At 46.8% G+C, this 16,504-nt stretch overlaps 1 protein-coding gene across 5 annotated transcripts in view; it reads left to right on the top strand.

Annotated features, from left to right (window-relative positions):
* LOC308672351 (zinc finger MYM-type protein 4-like) overlaps positions 1-13,781 on the top strand; it is a 52,806-nt gene extending 39,025 nt beyond the window's left edge. For 4 of the 5 annotated variants that reach the window (XM_081335187.1, XM_081335188.1, XM_081335189.1 and 1 more), the window contains 12 exons: positions 462-606; positions 1,276-1,397; positions 2,605-2,767; positions 3,091-3,144; positions 3,548-3,727; positions 3,899-3,993; positions 6,393-6,564; positions 7,908-8,059; positions 9,317-9,428; positions 9,606-9,854; positions 11,790-11,907; positions 12,000-13,781. In XM_081335187.1, the coding sequence (XP_081191313.1) occupies positions 462-606; positions 1,276-1,397; positions 2,605-2,767; positions 3,091-3,144; positions 3,548-3,727; positions 3,899-3,993; positions 6,393-6,564; positions 7,908-8,059; positions 9,317-9,428; positions 9,606-9,854; positions 11,790-11,907; positions 12,000-12,207 (1,770 nt within the window). In that variant the 3' untranslated portion in view covers positions 12,208-13,781. The remainder of the gene's footprint in view (positions 1-461; positions 607-1,275; positions 1,398-2,604; positions 2,768-3,090; positions 3,145-3,547; positions 3,728-3,898; positions 3,994-6,392; positions 6,565-7,907; positions 8,060-9,316; positions 9,429-9,605; positions 9,855-11,789; positions 11,908-11,999) is intronic. The other variant, XM_081335186.1, reaches the window with a different exon arrangement.
* The last annotated feature ends 2,723 nt before the right edge of the window (positions 13,782-16,504 follow it).

Genomic DNA, 16,504 nt, shown 5'->3' with positions numbered 1-16,504 from the left:
ATCACAATCACTTCATAACATAATAAGGACTTAATGGCACCCAAGGACAGTCTTGCTTACACCATATAAACACAAAACCCCATTAATAGTCAAACTCCACTTCCTGGCCTTCATACCCAGGGGAATATGCAATCTTAAATGCTAAATGTTTTACCCAAAAGCAAAGTAAGACACAAACTCATAGGCGTAAGTCAGGGGTCTTCAAACCTGGCCCTTTTATGACTTGTGGACTTCAACTCCGACTGGCTGAGGAATTCTGGGAGTTGAAGTCCACAAGTCATAAAAGTGCCAAGCTTGAAGACCCCTGGCATAATTCTACCAGGAGGCATCCTTAGAACGGACATGACCCAGAATAGAAGGGAAAAGTAACTGAGGCTTACTGGCCGTACTGCCTCTTGTCTTGTTATCCCCCTCTGAAGGATGTGTAACAAATAGACCCTTGTTTTGTGACTTGAAACTAGGCAAGTACCCAGACAGATGCTTTGAAGCTTCCACCCTCACAGCCGCCCCGGCTCCTCAAGAACAAAGCCTTGCTGTGCAAGCCCATAACCCAGACCAAGGCCACTTCTTGCAAGCCTCACACGCAGCATAAGGAATGCCAAACCGGTAAGTAACAAACAAGAATTGATTGCTGCTGAGGTTTGCAAGGAAGAAAGAGAAAGAAAGGCTCAGCAGCAGTGCACATCACCTTTCAATGCTTTGGGACAATTTAAAGCCTGCTGGCAGGGGGAATTCTGGGAGTTGAAGTCTGCACATTTTAACCTTGCTGAGGTTGCAAAACACTGACCTAAAATATATCGGCAGACTATATAATTGGCTACAATTCTTGTTTAGGTTCAGCAGGGAGGAGGGAAGAGGGAGAAGCCAACAGGAGGCTGCTGTGCAAAAACTCCATCGTAATAACTTTTTAAAATTCCTGGGAAGGAAATACAGTCATATTATGCAATATCGCTAAGAATCCTAAAGTTGTTCTGATATGGAGAAAGGAAATCCAGCAGTGACAAGAGTCCTGTTGCCATAGATAAAGACAATAAGCCTCCATTGGCCTAAGAGTGAGTCATCTGATGTATTTGCCGGCCAGGGATTTACCTTGAAAGGACGGCAATGTAGGGGGAAAACGGCCAGTGAACAAATGGGTGTGCCAGACAAGATGGTGAGCTGGGTACAGCCATAACAGTTAACAGAAAACAATACTGTAACATGTTAAGAGAGATGAATGGGCAGCTGTTTTCCCCCAAGAATCACACCTTTTCTTTTTAACACGGCAATGGAAAGAAGAAGAAGAAGACGTTCCACCCAAAATCATTATGGTGCCTGTTCCTGTGCCAGTGTTTGTGCCAATCCCACTTCATCTCTTCACCCAATATACACCAGTCCCTCTGGGAATGCCAGTCCCGGTGAGTGATGTGCGGGGGGTGCCCCTTTCTTCCAGCCAGGCTTCAAGATGTGCTAGTAGAAGATGGCATGGGTGGCCTTCTACCTGGCCAAGGTGCGGTGCCTTGACCATGACCGCTTGTGACTTTACAGGTGGCCCTTGACTTATGACCAGACACTTAGCTAAGTAGCTTCAGAATTACAAACCACCTGCATTCAAAGTTTCAACCCAACTTTGAAGGAATCGACTTGGCTGAATCTCACTTTTTGACATCACCTGATCAAACTCCGGACACTTGGCAACACGGCTGCATTTATGGTCGTTTGCAATGTCCTGCAGTCAAGTGACTCACCTTCCCACCCCCAGCCCTGTAGACTGAAACAGCCCCATCCCTTCAGTTGATGTCACATGATTTCTGTGACTGGAAGTTTGTGGTCCTTATCCCTCTCACATGGTATGATGAAATGTGCATCTGTAGCCTGGGGGGGGGGGAAAGGGGGGGAAAGAGATTTGACCAACTTAGAACTTTCCCAGAAAAGACCTGGATCAAGAGATTGCACAGTCCCGAGTCTAATTAGGGAGGCGGGGTGAGGTTCAGCGTAAACATACCCTAGAACAGGGTCCCCCAACCTTTTGGGCACCAGGGACTGGTTCCGTGGAGAGAGGTTTTTCCATGGACTGGAGGGGGCGTGGTTTCATGTACTGCCTGCATCCTGCAGATGGGACTTTGCTTGTTTGCGTGGTCCAGTTTCAGGCATGCCGCAGCCCGGTGCCAGTCCCCGGACCAGGGGTTGGGGACCCCTCCCCTAGAACCTCTCGGGAGCTATCTAGTAACGTTAAAAGTTACAGCTTTAGTTTGGCAAGGTGTTAAGCACATAACGGAATGGACTCGATTGAATCTCACTGTCTTATCTCTGGGTTTGAGCCTGCACTACGTGGTCTTCTGGGAATTTGCAGTTGATCTTCTAGCTAATTGTACTCCTCCCCTCCCCCTTTGTCCTTATCTTGAGAAGCCTAAGATGCTTAGTAAGGCTGCTGTCAAGGAATCACTGGACAGGTTGCACTTAAATTATAGCCTCAACTATTATGGAGAACGCTTAGCTTTTCTTAAGGGATGGACTCTCTTGAGACATCAGTGGTGACGTTTAAGAACGGAAGCTGGCTCTTCATTGCAAATGAGACTTCACAGCTTCTGAGAAATAAGGGAAGTTGCTGCCGTTTCTCTCCAGGTCCCGGTTCCTATGTTCGTGCCCCCTGCCCCAGAGAGCCCTGACAAACCCAGAGAAGCCATTCCAGACATCAAAAAGAACTCGGCTAGTCCTTTTGAGGCTGATCTCCTCCAGATGGCAGAAATGGTTGCCGAAGATAAAGACAAGGAACACTCTCAAGGTGGTAGGTGGATTTTGTCTTAGAGAATGAATGAAGGCAAATATACGTGTCCGAGGATAATGTTGCAGGATCCAATCTGGGTCAGTCACTGGGATCCGAGGTTTAGTCTTCTGAGCTTTTGGACTTGTGTTGGAGCCCATCCTTGGGGAACCTCTCTCGACTGGAACGTGTGCTTTGGGCTGTTCTGTGCGTAGTGAGTTAGACACGTCGTGGGTCCCTTTAGCATAAATCTGTTTCATGTAGCATTAATTAAATTTTGGAATTTTGCTGAGTGTTAATTTGTTCTAGATGCATTGGTTTATCTTGGTCTTTCTATCTTGTTTCAGGCTCTCAAACATCTGAGCACGAACTGTTTCTGGACCCCAAAATATTTGAAAAAGGTAAGCCCATGAGTCAGTTCAACCGAAAGGCAAATTTCAACTGAACATGAGAAGAAACGTTCTCTTACCGAAATAGTTATTTAGAACACACACATGCATACAAACACTCACATACACATTTTGAAGGTTGTGCAAAGTAATAACCTTGGATTACAGCATGGATTTCTAGCCTTGGCGACTTTTAAGACCTGTGGACTTCAACTCACAGAATTTCCCAGACAGCCATGGTGCCTGGGGGATTCTGGGAGTCCGCAAGTCTTCCAAGTTGCCACGCTTGGACGCTCCTGGTCCACAGCAAAGATGGTTTCCTTAAGGCCCAGTTTTCTAATGGGCTTTTGTGCCATCCGCTTCTTAGCCTTCCCCAATCCCTTGTGTGTTCAGCTTCCTTCCTTTGCAATTTCAGACCAGGGCAGCACGTACAGCGGGGACCTGGAATCGGAAGCAGTGTCAACTCCCCACAGCTGGGAGGATGAGCTGAATCACTATGCGTTACGCTCCAGCACGGTGCCTGAGCCCGAGCCTGAACCAAAACAGTTCTCCAAAGGCGAACTGGAGCAGGACCTGGAGGCTGACTTCCCATCAGGTTGGTCAGCTTTGGAAGAAAATGCTCGTGAAGGTGTGGCATCAACTCCCAGGCCGCAGCCTTTGATTCCCTACATCACTCGCAGAGTCATTTGTGACTTGCCCCATTATTGAAGATCAGCCGAAGTGCTCCTGTTTTGCTGCTAAATCTGTGCCTTTGTTTCCAAATTAGATTCCTTTGATCCCATCAGCAAAGGGCTAGGTCTTCATTCACGGGCACGAGCGAGGCGGAGACATAGAGACGGTTTTCCGCAACCAAAAAGACGGGTAAGAAACCCGGTTGGATTTCTTTGCTTATTACTAAAACCAGAAGATCAGAGATGATTTGCAAATGGGTCAACGCTGGCAGGTCAGGGCGCTGAATGAAGTTCTACTTTTTCCAGCAGCTTAAGCCAACGTTTCTCAATGGTGGTAATTTGAAGATGTGTGGACTTCAGCTGCCAGGAATTCTGGGCTCATTCGTGAATTCAGAATTCTGGGAATTGAAGTTCTCCTGTCTTCAAACCTCAGCAGTCTCCAGTGACATAGAATATCCACAGGGGAGATTTTCTTCCATCTCCCCTGAGAACACGCTGCAGTCAGGCTGGCCTGTCTTTAGACTGATTTCAGCCTATGTCATCAACAGGCTAAGACAGGGCCCCGGGCCACTGCCCGGTATCAATCGGTGGCCTGTTGGGAATTGGTCCACACAAGTGGCAGGAAAGCAGACAAAGCTTCATTTGCTGTATGTGGAATCTTGAGTTGCGCATGGGAAGACATTCCCCCTGCTGCCACTGCCACTGGCGGTCTATGGAGCCAGAAAAGCTGGGGAACTCTGGGCTAAAAGATAGCTATTCCATTGGAAGGAGAAACATCCTGAGTAAAAGGAACATCTTCCTGCTGGGGCAAGGAGGCTCTGTGGACAGGGGTTTGAATTCCTCTCTTCCTATCCATGGCACACGGTAAACAGGCTGGAAGCCCATCAGTTCTCTCATCTCCCTAGATCAGGGGTCTTCAAACTTGGCCCCTTTATGACTTGTGGACTTCCAGAATTCCTGGCTGAGGAATTCTGGGAGTTGAAGTCCACAAGTCATAAAAGGGCCAAGTTTGAAGACCCCTGCCCTAAATGAAATACCTGTTGAGAGTCTCTGATCCTCTTGACACTCCTCAAGGCTGAGATTTATGCCAGTGAGCTATGTTGTTTCTTAGCCATTTTGAAGAAAGAAAGGAGAGTGGCAGGCTTAGAATGCCTACCTGTGGCGGCGAACCTATGGCACGGGTGCCACAGGTGGCACGCAGAGCCCTCTCTTGTGGGCACACGTGCCGTCGCCCCAGTCCTAGGCCTTCAGCTGGGTTTTATAAAAAATTTTCGCTTTAGGCCTGTGCCGCTGTGTGCAAAAAAAAAAAAAGTTCAATTTCAACTTCTCGCAGGAAAAAAAAAAAAAAGATCTCACAAAGTTGGAATTGATTGATTGAACTTTTTAGTCCCAAACAGTCTGCCATTACCGCCGCAGCCACGCCCACCCACTGGGCCACGCCCACCCGGCACCCGACGATACATAAGTGGGTTTTGGATTGCAGTTTGGGCACTCGGTCTCCAAAAGGTTCGCCATCACCTAGTCCTTAAAAGTTACTGAATGACCTTGTTCGAGCCATGGCGTTCTCTGTACTTAATCTGTTATCAGAAGTTAATCCTTATTGGGGAGCAAAATGCCGGCTTGCCTTGCCTCGAGGGGCAGTTTTGCTGGGCTCTTTGCATACTTTGTGACTAGATACGTACTTCATGCTAAGAAGTAATGTGCTTTACAGGTATTCCTCGACTTAACAACCCAAAATTTCTGTTGCTAAGCGAGACATTGGTTAAGCAAGCTTTGCCCCATTTTACGCGTTTCCTTGCCACGGTTGCTAAGTGAAACACTGCAGTTATTAAGTTAGTCACCCGGTTGTTAAGCGAATCTGGCTTCCCCGTCGACTTTGCTTGTCGGAAGATCGCAAAAGGGGATCCTGAGATACTGCAACCATCATAAATACGAGTCAGTAGCCAAGCACCCAAATTTTGTTCATGTGACCAGGAGAACGCTACTCAGGTTGTAAGTGTGAAAAATGGTCATAAGTCACTTTTTCAATGCCACCGTAACTTTGAACAGTTACTAAATGAACTGTTTTAAGTCAAGCACTATCTGTATTTAGTTTTAGCTTAGTGTGTTATATGACCACTCATTTAGTGACTGTTCAAAGTTACAACAGCACTGAAAAAAGTGACTTGCGATTGGTCCTCACACTATTGTTGCAGCCTCCTTCAGTCACGTGGTTGTGATGTATAATGGTTGCAGCATCCCAGGGTCATGTGATCACCATTTGCGACCTTCCCAGTCAGCTGCCAATGAGTGAAGTCAATGGGGAAGCCAGCAGTCATGTGATATCTTGCTTAACAACCTATTTGCTTAACAACTGCACCCCTTAATGCACGGGTCCTCAAACTTGGCCCCTTTTAAGACTCAGCCAGCCATGCTAGCTGGGGAATTCTGGGAGTTGAAGTCCACAAGTCTTAAAGTGACCACGTTTGAGGACCCCTGCCTTAATGAGAAATGTTCCAATCCCTACTGTGTTTGTAAGTTGAGGACTAACTCTTTAAGTCAAACTTTTACAATGTGCAAACCATTTTTTTTTTACTTTCCTTCCTTCAGGGCAGAAAGAAGTCCATCGTTTCTGTGGAGCCCCGAATCCTGGTTCAGAGCTCATATCCAGGCTGTTCAGTTTCCGGGATGAGTCTCAAATACATGTATGGGGTGAATGCCTGGAAAAACTGGGTGCAGTGGAAAAACACGCAGGAAGATCAAGGAGACCTGAAATTTGGAGGTAACGCACTTTTGTTTTGTTATCTTTGTTTTCAGTTTGGGTTCAGTGGTGGAGATAAAAAAGCTCGGCTTGGCCTTTGGACAGAATAATGTTAAAAAAAATAAAATTTATTATTTATTTTATTTTTATTACATTTATATCCCGCCCTTCTCCGAAGACTCAGGGCGGCTTACAAGCTTACAAAATGGGTAGCATCTGGATGAAAATTGGATTGTAAGACTTGGAAATGTATCATTTAGGAATGCTAGAAGCGGGCTGATTCTAGCTCAGTGATGGGGAACCTTTTAGAGACCGAGTGCCCCCAAAACCGCCCCGCTCCACCCCTGCCCTGCCCACCCGCAGGGCCACCCACTGCTTCCACGGCCTGCCACAGGCAGCCCTGCAGTGCCATGGTGGCCACGCCCCTCACCCGCGCCCTGCAGCATCATCTGCACGTGACTAGGTGCGAGGGCGGAATCTTGTCCCTGCTGCCCGGCTGCCATGTCCTTGGCTGTGCTGCTCCACGTAGGCTGCACCCAGGGGGGCCAACTCTCCTCCGGGGGGAGGGGCTCTGCTGTTGAGGAGGGGGCCTTAGGTTCACCACCACTGTTCTAGCTGATTCTAAATTTTGCTGTAGGAAGGCCCATCTAAGGCCGGTTTTGGCTTAGGTCCATTGTTCTACTTGCTGCCCTTTGGGTTCCTATATACCAGACATGTCAAACACAAGGCCCGGGGGCTGGATCTGGCCCACAAAGTGGTTTCATGTGGCCCCTGAAGCCATCCTGGAAACAGCGAGGGAACGGCCGCCACTGCCTTGGCCCTGGCCCAGAGACCCTCCTCCTGCCAGAGACCCTCAGATCTGTCCCACTCCTGCCCAGGCCCCCATAGGCACCCTTGATGAGAACAATGTAGAGCTGGCCATGCCCACCCAGTAGGCCATACACACTCTAGCCACGCCCACCCAGTAGGCCACGCCCCCCTGGCCACACCCACCCGCCCCCCCTGAGGGCAACCGCAATGCTGATGCGGCCCTCAGTGAAATTGAGTTTGACACCCCTGCTATATACAAATGAATTCCTTGGCTTACCTTTATTCAGGGATGGGGTTGAAAAAAGTCAAGATGGCAGCCACAGTCATCTGATCCAAGCCCTGCCCCCCCCCGCCCTTTTTTAGGCGTGGCTTTGATTGTGTGATTGCGGCTGCCCTGCTGATTCCTTTGGCCCCATTTCTGCGGACTCTTCTGCCGCCATTGCTGATTAACTCTGGAAATCCCCCCCCCAGTTGATGCCAAGGGCTGAGCTGAGAACCATCTTCTTCTGATGGTCCAGAAGCTGATCTGCTGTAGGTGCTTCTCCTCCTTACAGTTCGGTCTGTGAAGCTGAAAGAGGACCTCCTCTTGTGTTCCTTTTCGGAGCTGAGTTTTGGCTTGTGCCAGTTCATCCAGGAGGTGCGGCGACCAAACGGCGAAAAGTACGACCCCGACAGCATCCTATACCTGTGCCTTGGAATTCAGCAGGTTATTTTTCTTCTTTACATCCATTTTCTGTAATTGCACATCTTTATTTGACCTCGGAGGAGTAGCAGGAAGAACTATTATCGAAATGGCAGATGGGCTATTAGGCTGGGCTTTTTTTATGAGCCTCATTTGTTACCAGGTTCCGGCTTTTACATGCAAAAACATCTCTCCCCTCTGTATTGCTGGCCTATAATTCTGAATATAGAAAAGAATATTTGTTGCTCAGGGTTTTGCTGTGGAGTCCTTGGTGTTCTCTGAGCTTGGTTTTTTCTTCAGAGGTTTTCGCGACCCGACTTTGTAACATCAGCAGTGTGAGTTAAGTGTGGGGTTTGCTCCCTGTTTACATAGAGTAGCATATCCTGTCACGTTAGTGAGGATAGAGTTTTGTCCTTGGTAGTTCCTTCATGATCAGTTGGAGCCTTGATTACCAGTTGAGGGAGCACCAAGGACTCCACAAAGACACCCCCTATCTCTATTCATATGGACCTGGCTTATCAATGGTACATAATACCTGGAAGAATACTTAAAAGTCATGCTTGAAAATACGGCTAGTGGAAGCATCTCAGTCTTAAGAAGACCTGTATTTTCTGGCCACTTTCCAAACCCAGTGTTGTGATTCAGGGTCAGCCTGTGGGTTCGGCAGTTGGGTCGGACGACTCAGAGGAGGAGGAGGAGGGGGGGGTGTTGAAGAGCTTGCTGAGGGGGTTGGACAGCTTGATGAGAGCCTTCAGCCAGGCCCCTCTCACCTGGTCACGACGCAGACCCAGCTGTGTGAGCCTGACAGCGTGGATGAAGATGACCCACAGCTGGCCCTGTTCAAGGACGCCCGACGCAGGAGGCAGTCAATCAGGAGTAAACAGAGGAAGGCAATGGGGCTCCTCGGAAGGAGGCAGAGAGAAGCCACGCCCTGAACTGTATTTAAGGGGGAATGCGTGGGAGGGCTGGTTTGCTGAAGGCAACCGCTTGAAAAGCTCCTGTTTCTTGGTTTGTGTCTTGTTCTATTTGTTTTTGTAGCAATAAATTTGGCAGGTGTAATTCCAGCCTCTTGCCTTCTTGTAAAAGGGGTTGTCCCTGCCTTTTCTGCAGGGCCGGTTACAGGCTGGTACAGAACACCCTTCAAAGTATCGAAAGTGGTTGTATTAAGATGGGATGACAAACTGAATCTGTTGCTAGGCCCATGGCTCTGCCTCTGGATTTCTATAGAAACATAGACATTTTCCCTAATTTTTTTTCTTCTTTTTTTTTTCTCCTTTGCAGTACTTATTTGAGAACGGCAGAATAGATAACATTTTTACTGAACCCTACTCCAGGTTTATGATTGAACTTACAAAACTGTTGAAAATCTGGGAGCCTACAATCCTTCCAAACGGTAAGCTTGGCAATTGGTTCGGCTCGTAAGGCGTGTTGGTGGCGCCTTTCGAAAAAGGAGCAAATATCTTCGATAGAGGATGGGGCTTAATTCCAGACGTGCGCCTTTTGGTTTGATCTGGCCGAAGTGACTTTTTTGTTTTGTCTTGTTTTTTCCTCTCTTGCTCTCAATCTGCAGGTTACATGTTTTCAAGAATCGAAGAGGAGCACTTATGGGAGTGTAAGCAGCTGGGCGCCTACTCCCCCATCGTGCTCTTGAATACGCTGCTTTTTTTTAACACCAAATACTTCCAGCTCAAGAATGTCACCGAGCACATGAAGCTGTCCTTTGCCCACGTCATGCGACGTACCCGGACTCTGAAATACAACACAAAGCTGACTTACTTACGCTTCTTCCCACCTTTCCAAAAACAGGACGTAGAACCAGGTGGGTAAGCCTGTCCTTGCCTTTTTCTCTTGTTGCCTAACCTGCAATCCTTCCCAGTCACCCGTTCGAGCACCAAGCAGATTGGGACCTGCTTAACTTCTGAGGCCAACACCATCAGCCTGCTGCCATTTACTGGGAAGCCCAAAAGTTCATTGACCAGGACAGTGATACAAACATTACTTTCATTCCCCACCCCGCACCCCCACTTTCCTTACCTTTTTTTTTTCCAGCCCATCTTTTGGATTAAGCATTCAGGCCCTAGGATGAAGGGCAACGCTTTATCAGGCAGTCTCTCCCTTTTTCAAAATATTTATAGAAAATATCGGGACATTTGCTCCCCCTTTCTCGCAAGACGAGAGATAATCTCGGTTCCTCCAGCACCGCGTTATGTCCCAGGAATGTACTGAGAGCGCTAATCAAGAATAGATGGGGGAATCCTTGGTACTCTCCAAGGTTGGTGGCTTGCTTGCCAATTAGGTAACATCGTAGCCTTTATTCAGTTTTCTTCCCATTATTTTTTTTTAAAAAAAACAACTGAATGAATCTCTGCTTAGCTAGAGCTGCCTTCTTCTGCCTTAGAATGCAGATCAACATGTTTTCGGTGGAGAGTGGGCAAGGCTGGAGTCTGGTTATCTTTTTGTTTTTCCAGCTGGGGGATTTATTTCAGTAGTTTCCTTTGGTTTTTATTTATTTATTTATTTATTTATTTATTTATTTATTTATTTATTTATTTATTTATTTATTTATTTATTTATTTATTTATTTATTTAAATCCCATTTATATCCCGCCCTTCTCCGAAGACTCAGGGCGGCTTACAATCTAAGCACAAATCAAATGTGCTTAGCAATAGCCTTCATTCTATGTATATGCCTGCTTATTAGGGCTTTCGCCCCCCCCCAAGCGGCATTATTACAAAGTCAGCTTAATTGCCCCCAACAATCTGGGTCCTCATTTTACCTACCTCGGAAGGATGGAAGGCTGAGTCAACCTTGAGCCTGGTGGGACTCGAACCTGCACTAATTGCAGGCAGCTGGTGTTACTTAAGGAGGCATTAGCCCACTGCTCCACCAAGGCTCATATTTTATTGTGTTTCCAATAGAGGAATGGTAGGAAATGGCCATTTTAATTCGCGGGGATAGTAATCCAGATGGTGGGTGGTGTTCAATGAAAGGCCTTCATGATTGCTTCTGAATAAAACAAATTCCCAGGCAAGGTGAAACCTCCGGGCGTCTCCCTGAGCAGCTAACTTGCTTTGGGCAGGAGTTGGGTTACAGCAGGGGTGGGCAGTTCCCCCCCCCCCCAAGGAGCCACATGAGGAACTGGGACTGTTGTGGAGGGCTGAACCAATAGCTCCCAGCTGCCTTCCATCCACTTGCCTACAAGGCAGCTCTTTGACCGAATTGGCCATGGGTGGCCAAACACAGGTTCCCTTCACGCAATGACTCTGCCACCACCGCCTCAGGCTGCTCCAGGGAAGGGATTTCTGAACCTGCAAGGCACAGAAAAGTGTTTTCTCTCCTCACCCTCCCACGGCCGCCAGCTGACCGAAGGAGCGCACAGCAACTGGGCAGAGCTGAACTCAAACTCCTTTTTTTTCTCTCTCTCTCTCTCTCGCCCTGTGGCATGCTTATTTATATTTAATTTCCGATTGACCTCACACGGACAGGGGCAGCCAAAGAGCCAGGGGTGGCTCAGGGCTAGAAAACGGCTAGGTCTGGATTACAGAATAGAAACAATCACGTAACTCCACACTGTCTGCAGTCCAGGCCCAATGTTGCCATTTCAACTGCAGCTATTGCGTAGCATTTCACAAGGAACGCCGGGCAAGAAAGTGAGACTTTACACTGGTTGTCCTGCTGCTGTTGGATTGGGGGGGGTTCTATTTGGTCTTTGTGCCCTGTTTCCCATCCCCGATCTTTCTTCTCCCCCTCCAGATAAAGTAGTGGGCAAAAGGAAACGTCATGAGGGTGAAGAAGCAGTAGAGATGATTGAGAACACTGACAATCCCTTGAGGTGCCCAGTTCGGCTCTATGAATTCTACTTGTCAAAGTGGTGAGTGATGCTACATCTTCGGGCTAGTTTCTTCTCAAAGAAGAGGTCCAGACCCCCTCTCCAAACCCTGCCCCTTTTCTCTCCCCGCACAGTTCTGAAAGCGTGAAGCAGAGGAGCGACGTCTTTTACCTCCAGCCAGAACGTTCGTGCGTCCCCAATAGCCCCATGTGGTATTCCACTATGCCAATAGATCCTGGGACTTTGGACATCATGTTAACGCGCATCCTCATGGTAAGGGAAGTGCACGAAGAACTTGCCAAAGTTAAACCGGAGGACTCGGATCCGGAGCTTTCGGACTAAACTTGGGCGAAGTCTCTTTTGTTTGTTTGTTTGTTTTGGTTTTGTTTCCTTCCCTTTCCATGGTATCTTGCAAAAAAAAGCACCAAACTGAATTGCACCCGGCCTTCAGAAAAATCACTCATGTCACACACACAAAAAAAGGGGGGCCCCAGACCTCCAAAGGCACAGCGGAAGCTGGAAACAGGTTGCAAAACGAGACTCGGAAGGATGGAAAGTGGCAGAAGACACCAGAACACTGGAGAGCTTTCAGTGGCCGCAAACGCTTGTGAAAACATTTGACAAAGTTGAACTGGAGACCTGTCTCTTCCCTTCTCCCTGCCTCCAAGTGGTGCTTGTAGTGGAATAAAAAAAACAATTATGGATGTGTTTTCTTAAAAAAAAAAGGAGGAAAGCAGTGGTGTACATCCTTCCCTCCTAACCATGGAAGCAAAGGAAGCTAGATTTAAGACCCCCGTCCGGGTGATTTTGCAGTGTAGCTGCTACCCACTCGTCCGTGGAGGTCGCCTAATACTTGCTATAGGACGCCAAGCAGAACGTAGTGAGACGGAAGCCCATGGGAATGCCATCTGTAACATACACGCCAGAACCGTTCCTTGCCCTCTCTCCCCTTTTATAATTTTCTGGGGGGGGGGGGTGTATCTTTTTTAGGAAAAATTTTGGGTTGTTCAAAAAGGCTAACTTGGCCAGAAGCTGAAGCGAAGAGGAGGGAGCTTGGTGGGCTGCCATCACGTTTCCTGGCTTTTGAAAACCCAGGCAGCAGGAGCAAATCAAGTTTTAGCCAGGCCACCTCAACCATGCTTTCACACGAGGAAACAACTCATTTCTGAATGAGCTCACGCACACATACTTAGCTGCCCCATGCAGACAAATAGGGTTTGGTCCTCTACCCATCCCTTTCTTAAGAGCAAGATATTCAAAAGTGGTTCCCGAGAAATTGTACCCCGTCCGACTAGTCCTCCATTGCTCATTTTATAAATTACTTCTACAAATCCAGGAGAGTTTGAACGTCGGAGGGCTTGCAGATGTTTTGTTGTTCGCATTATCCCACTGGTTGATTTAAACAAGGCATTGTAATCCTCAGCATGATTTGTGTAGCGTCGCTTTTCATTTTAAAAAAAAAGGCATAGAAATCAGATTCCAAATTTGAAAGAGAATTTGGGTGGCTTGGCTTTGCCCTAACCCCCCTCTACCCCTCCTTCCTCTGGGTAAAAAAAAAATCCCCTTTATCAAAACGCAGGGTGCAAGGCTTAGCCAAGTCCATTTCACCACCTTCCTCAAGCCGAAGACTTTTTTTTTCCCGTCTCAAAAGATCGCTTTGAAAATTGAAACTATTTTTTAAAAGAAAAAAAAACGGGGGGAAATTGTATGTTTTTATTAGCGGTTTTTGTCCATTCACCAAATTTCTTAAGAGTTCTTTAAAAAAAAAAGCAAAAGAAAAAACAAACACCCTGTTGGTCTCTCCAGCATTGAACAAAGCCTTTTGTGTATGTGTGTGTGCGTGTGTGCGTGTGTGTGTTTGGGGTATTCTTTTTAACAGTAACAAAGGTTAACAATAAAATCAGAAAGTAGTCTTCTCTTTTGCTGTTGTGTACTTGATCGTTCCGTCTCCTGCCTGTAATGAAAACCACTGGTGTATTTTGGATAATGCAGAAAACGGTGTACAGCAGGTCCCCAGCCTTTTCTAAGTACTTCCCCTCACATCGTTTCTGTAATCTTCCCCTCACTCCCCGCTTCCCTGCATCCCATCATTTTTAAACAGATACCCCACCTTTTATATATATTAAGGCAAATAATTACAAGCTGAAATGGAGGAAGAGATGAGGCAGAGCTGTGACTTTTCCAATAAATTTCTCAATTTAAATTGCATGGATTTTTTTAGGTGTTTTTAAAATACGTGTGTATGTTTTATTTATTAAATTTATATGCCGCCCGCTTGCATTTCGAGGCAACTCTAGGTGGCTTACAATCTAATAAAACATGTATACCTAAATATAAAATACATGAATCCTTCCGATATGCCCACACAGGTAGCTTTCCCCTTTACTATGTAGTTCAGCAGCTCCCAACCTTTCCTATACCCCACACTCCTAGAACGCTTCTGATGTATTCCTCCAAAAGTTGGAAATAACGGAAACAAATTATGCGTATAACACTATTAGTTTTGAAAACCCAAGTTTTTGCACCCCCTGGAATATTGTCTTGCACCCCCCAGGGAACGCCTGATGTAGTTGTATGAATTTGCAGTTGAATGATGCATATTGGTTTCCTTGGCAAACGTGGCTTTCCTGCACTTACCAAAAGAAAGTCCCCAACGTTGAAAAAAAATTGTATATATATGAAAAGTTGAGACGGGAACATATTTGTTTCATGCTGTGTAGTGTGTGGCTTCTGTAAAAAGCAAACACTTAAAACGTGTCATAATTGCACAGGAACATGCCCAGAGGTCTCCTAAGCACGCATCAGGGGAAGCCGTCAGAAGTGGGGTGCTCTGTCCATCAGTCTACTAGTAGTTCCTGACTTGCAACTATTTGTTAATGACCGAAGTTACAACGGCACTGAAAAAAGTGACGACTTTTTACACTTAACGACCGCTGCAGCATCCCCATGGTCACAGTGGTTTGGCAATTGGTTCGTATTTATGACGGATGCAGTTTCCTGGGTTCATGTGACCGCCATTTGTGTGTGACCTGACAAGCAAAACCAATGGGGAAGCCAGGTTCACTTAATACTAACTTTAACAACGGCAGTGACTTGCTTGCAACTGTGGCAGGAAAGGTGGTAAAATGGAGCGACAGGAAAGGAATTACCTTGGCCACCTCCCACAGGATGGTGTTCCACCCTTCCAGAAGAATTCTTGTTTGGAGTGGGGAAAAAGATCGGTCTTTCCCGAGAGCCCTGTGTGAAGAAAAGCAGGAGGGTTCTGCAGAGCACAGACTCTTTTGAGGTTTGGGAAATGAACCCCACAGCTCTTGGGGAGAAAAACGAAGCCCCAGTTAAGCAGGAGCAGATGCTGGATTAGCCCCCATTAGTGAAACAGTAAAATGGGATTTGGTTTTCATTGAAACCCACCCACCCCTTTATGTAAACTTGGAACAACTGTTCAATAGAGCAGTAAAGGGAACTGAATTATTGGAAGCACAGGTGATCAACTTCATAACCATTCGTTTAGTGCAGCGATGCTGGCTGGGGAATTCTGGGAGTTGAAGTCCACGCATCTTCAAGTTCCTAAGGTTGGGAAACACTGATTTAGTGCAGGGGTAGGCAACCTCGGCTCTTTTATGACTCATGGGCTTCAACTCCCAGAATTCTCAGGAATTCTGGGAGTTGAAGTCCATGAGTCATAAAAGAGCCGAGGTTGCCTACCCCTGGTTTAGTGACTGGTTGAAGTTAACACTGAATAAAAATACTCGCCACCAGTCCTTGTGCTTCTGGCTTTGTAATATCCCCAGTCACATGATTGCATCCTTCTGTGGAATGACAACTCTTTTTTGTTAGCTATTTCCAATCCAGGTTCATAGCTTAACTCTAAAAAAAATTGTAGCAGTTTATGACTAACTGAAAATACCATCTCTTTCTAAGGAATAACAAAGTGCATCTGATTTATACCATTGGTGAGCCACCCAAATGGACTAGGACCGCTTAGAAAACAGTGTTTTATTTTTAGAATAGAATAGACTAGACTGGAAGGGTCCTCGGAGGTCTTCTAGTCCGGCCCTCTGCTCAAGCAGGAGAACCTACGCCATCTCAGACAGGTGATTGTCTAGTCTCTTCTTTAAAACCTCCAGTGATGGAGCACCCAAGATTTCTGAAGGCAAGCCATTCCACTGGTTAATTGTCCTCACTGTCAGGAAGTTTCTCCTTAATTCCAGATTGCTTCTCTCTTTGATTAGTTTCTAACCATTGTTTCTCGTCCTTCCCTCTGGTGAGCAACCTTGCCCCCTCTTCTTTGTGGCAGCCCCTCAGATATTGGAACACTGCTATCATGTCTCCCCTTATTCCTTCTTTTCTTTAGACTAGCCAGACCCAAGTCCCGCAGCCGTTCTTTGTGTGTTTTGCTTGTGTCCGGCTGCAACAGAAGGGAGAACCTCACCACTAAAAGATCCCAACGAGATTGAAAAAGGTTTATTTTTTTTGCCTTGCACATCTGTACCGCTTTGAAGTTCAGAAAAGAGGCTTGGGGTTTGCCTCTTCAGGGCCGGGGGGGGGAAAAAGGAGGCAACTGCAAATTTGGTCAATGGAAACCCATCAAGTTAGACATCCCCTTACATTTCATACGAACTGAAGCACAGGGGACAAA

Source organism: Vipera berus, assembly GCF_964194415.1.
Source record: "Vipera berus genome assembly, chromosome: 9".
In the NCBI taxonomy this organism is placed as follows: domain Eukaryota; kingdom Metazoa; phylum Chordata; class Lepidosauria; order Squamata; family Viperidae; genus Vipera; species Vipera berus.
The sequence above is the reverse complement of the archived record's forward strand: the minus strand, read 5'-3'. Positions and strand labels throughout refer to the sequence as shown.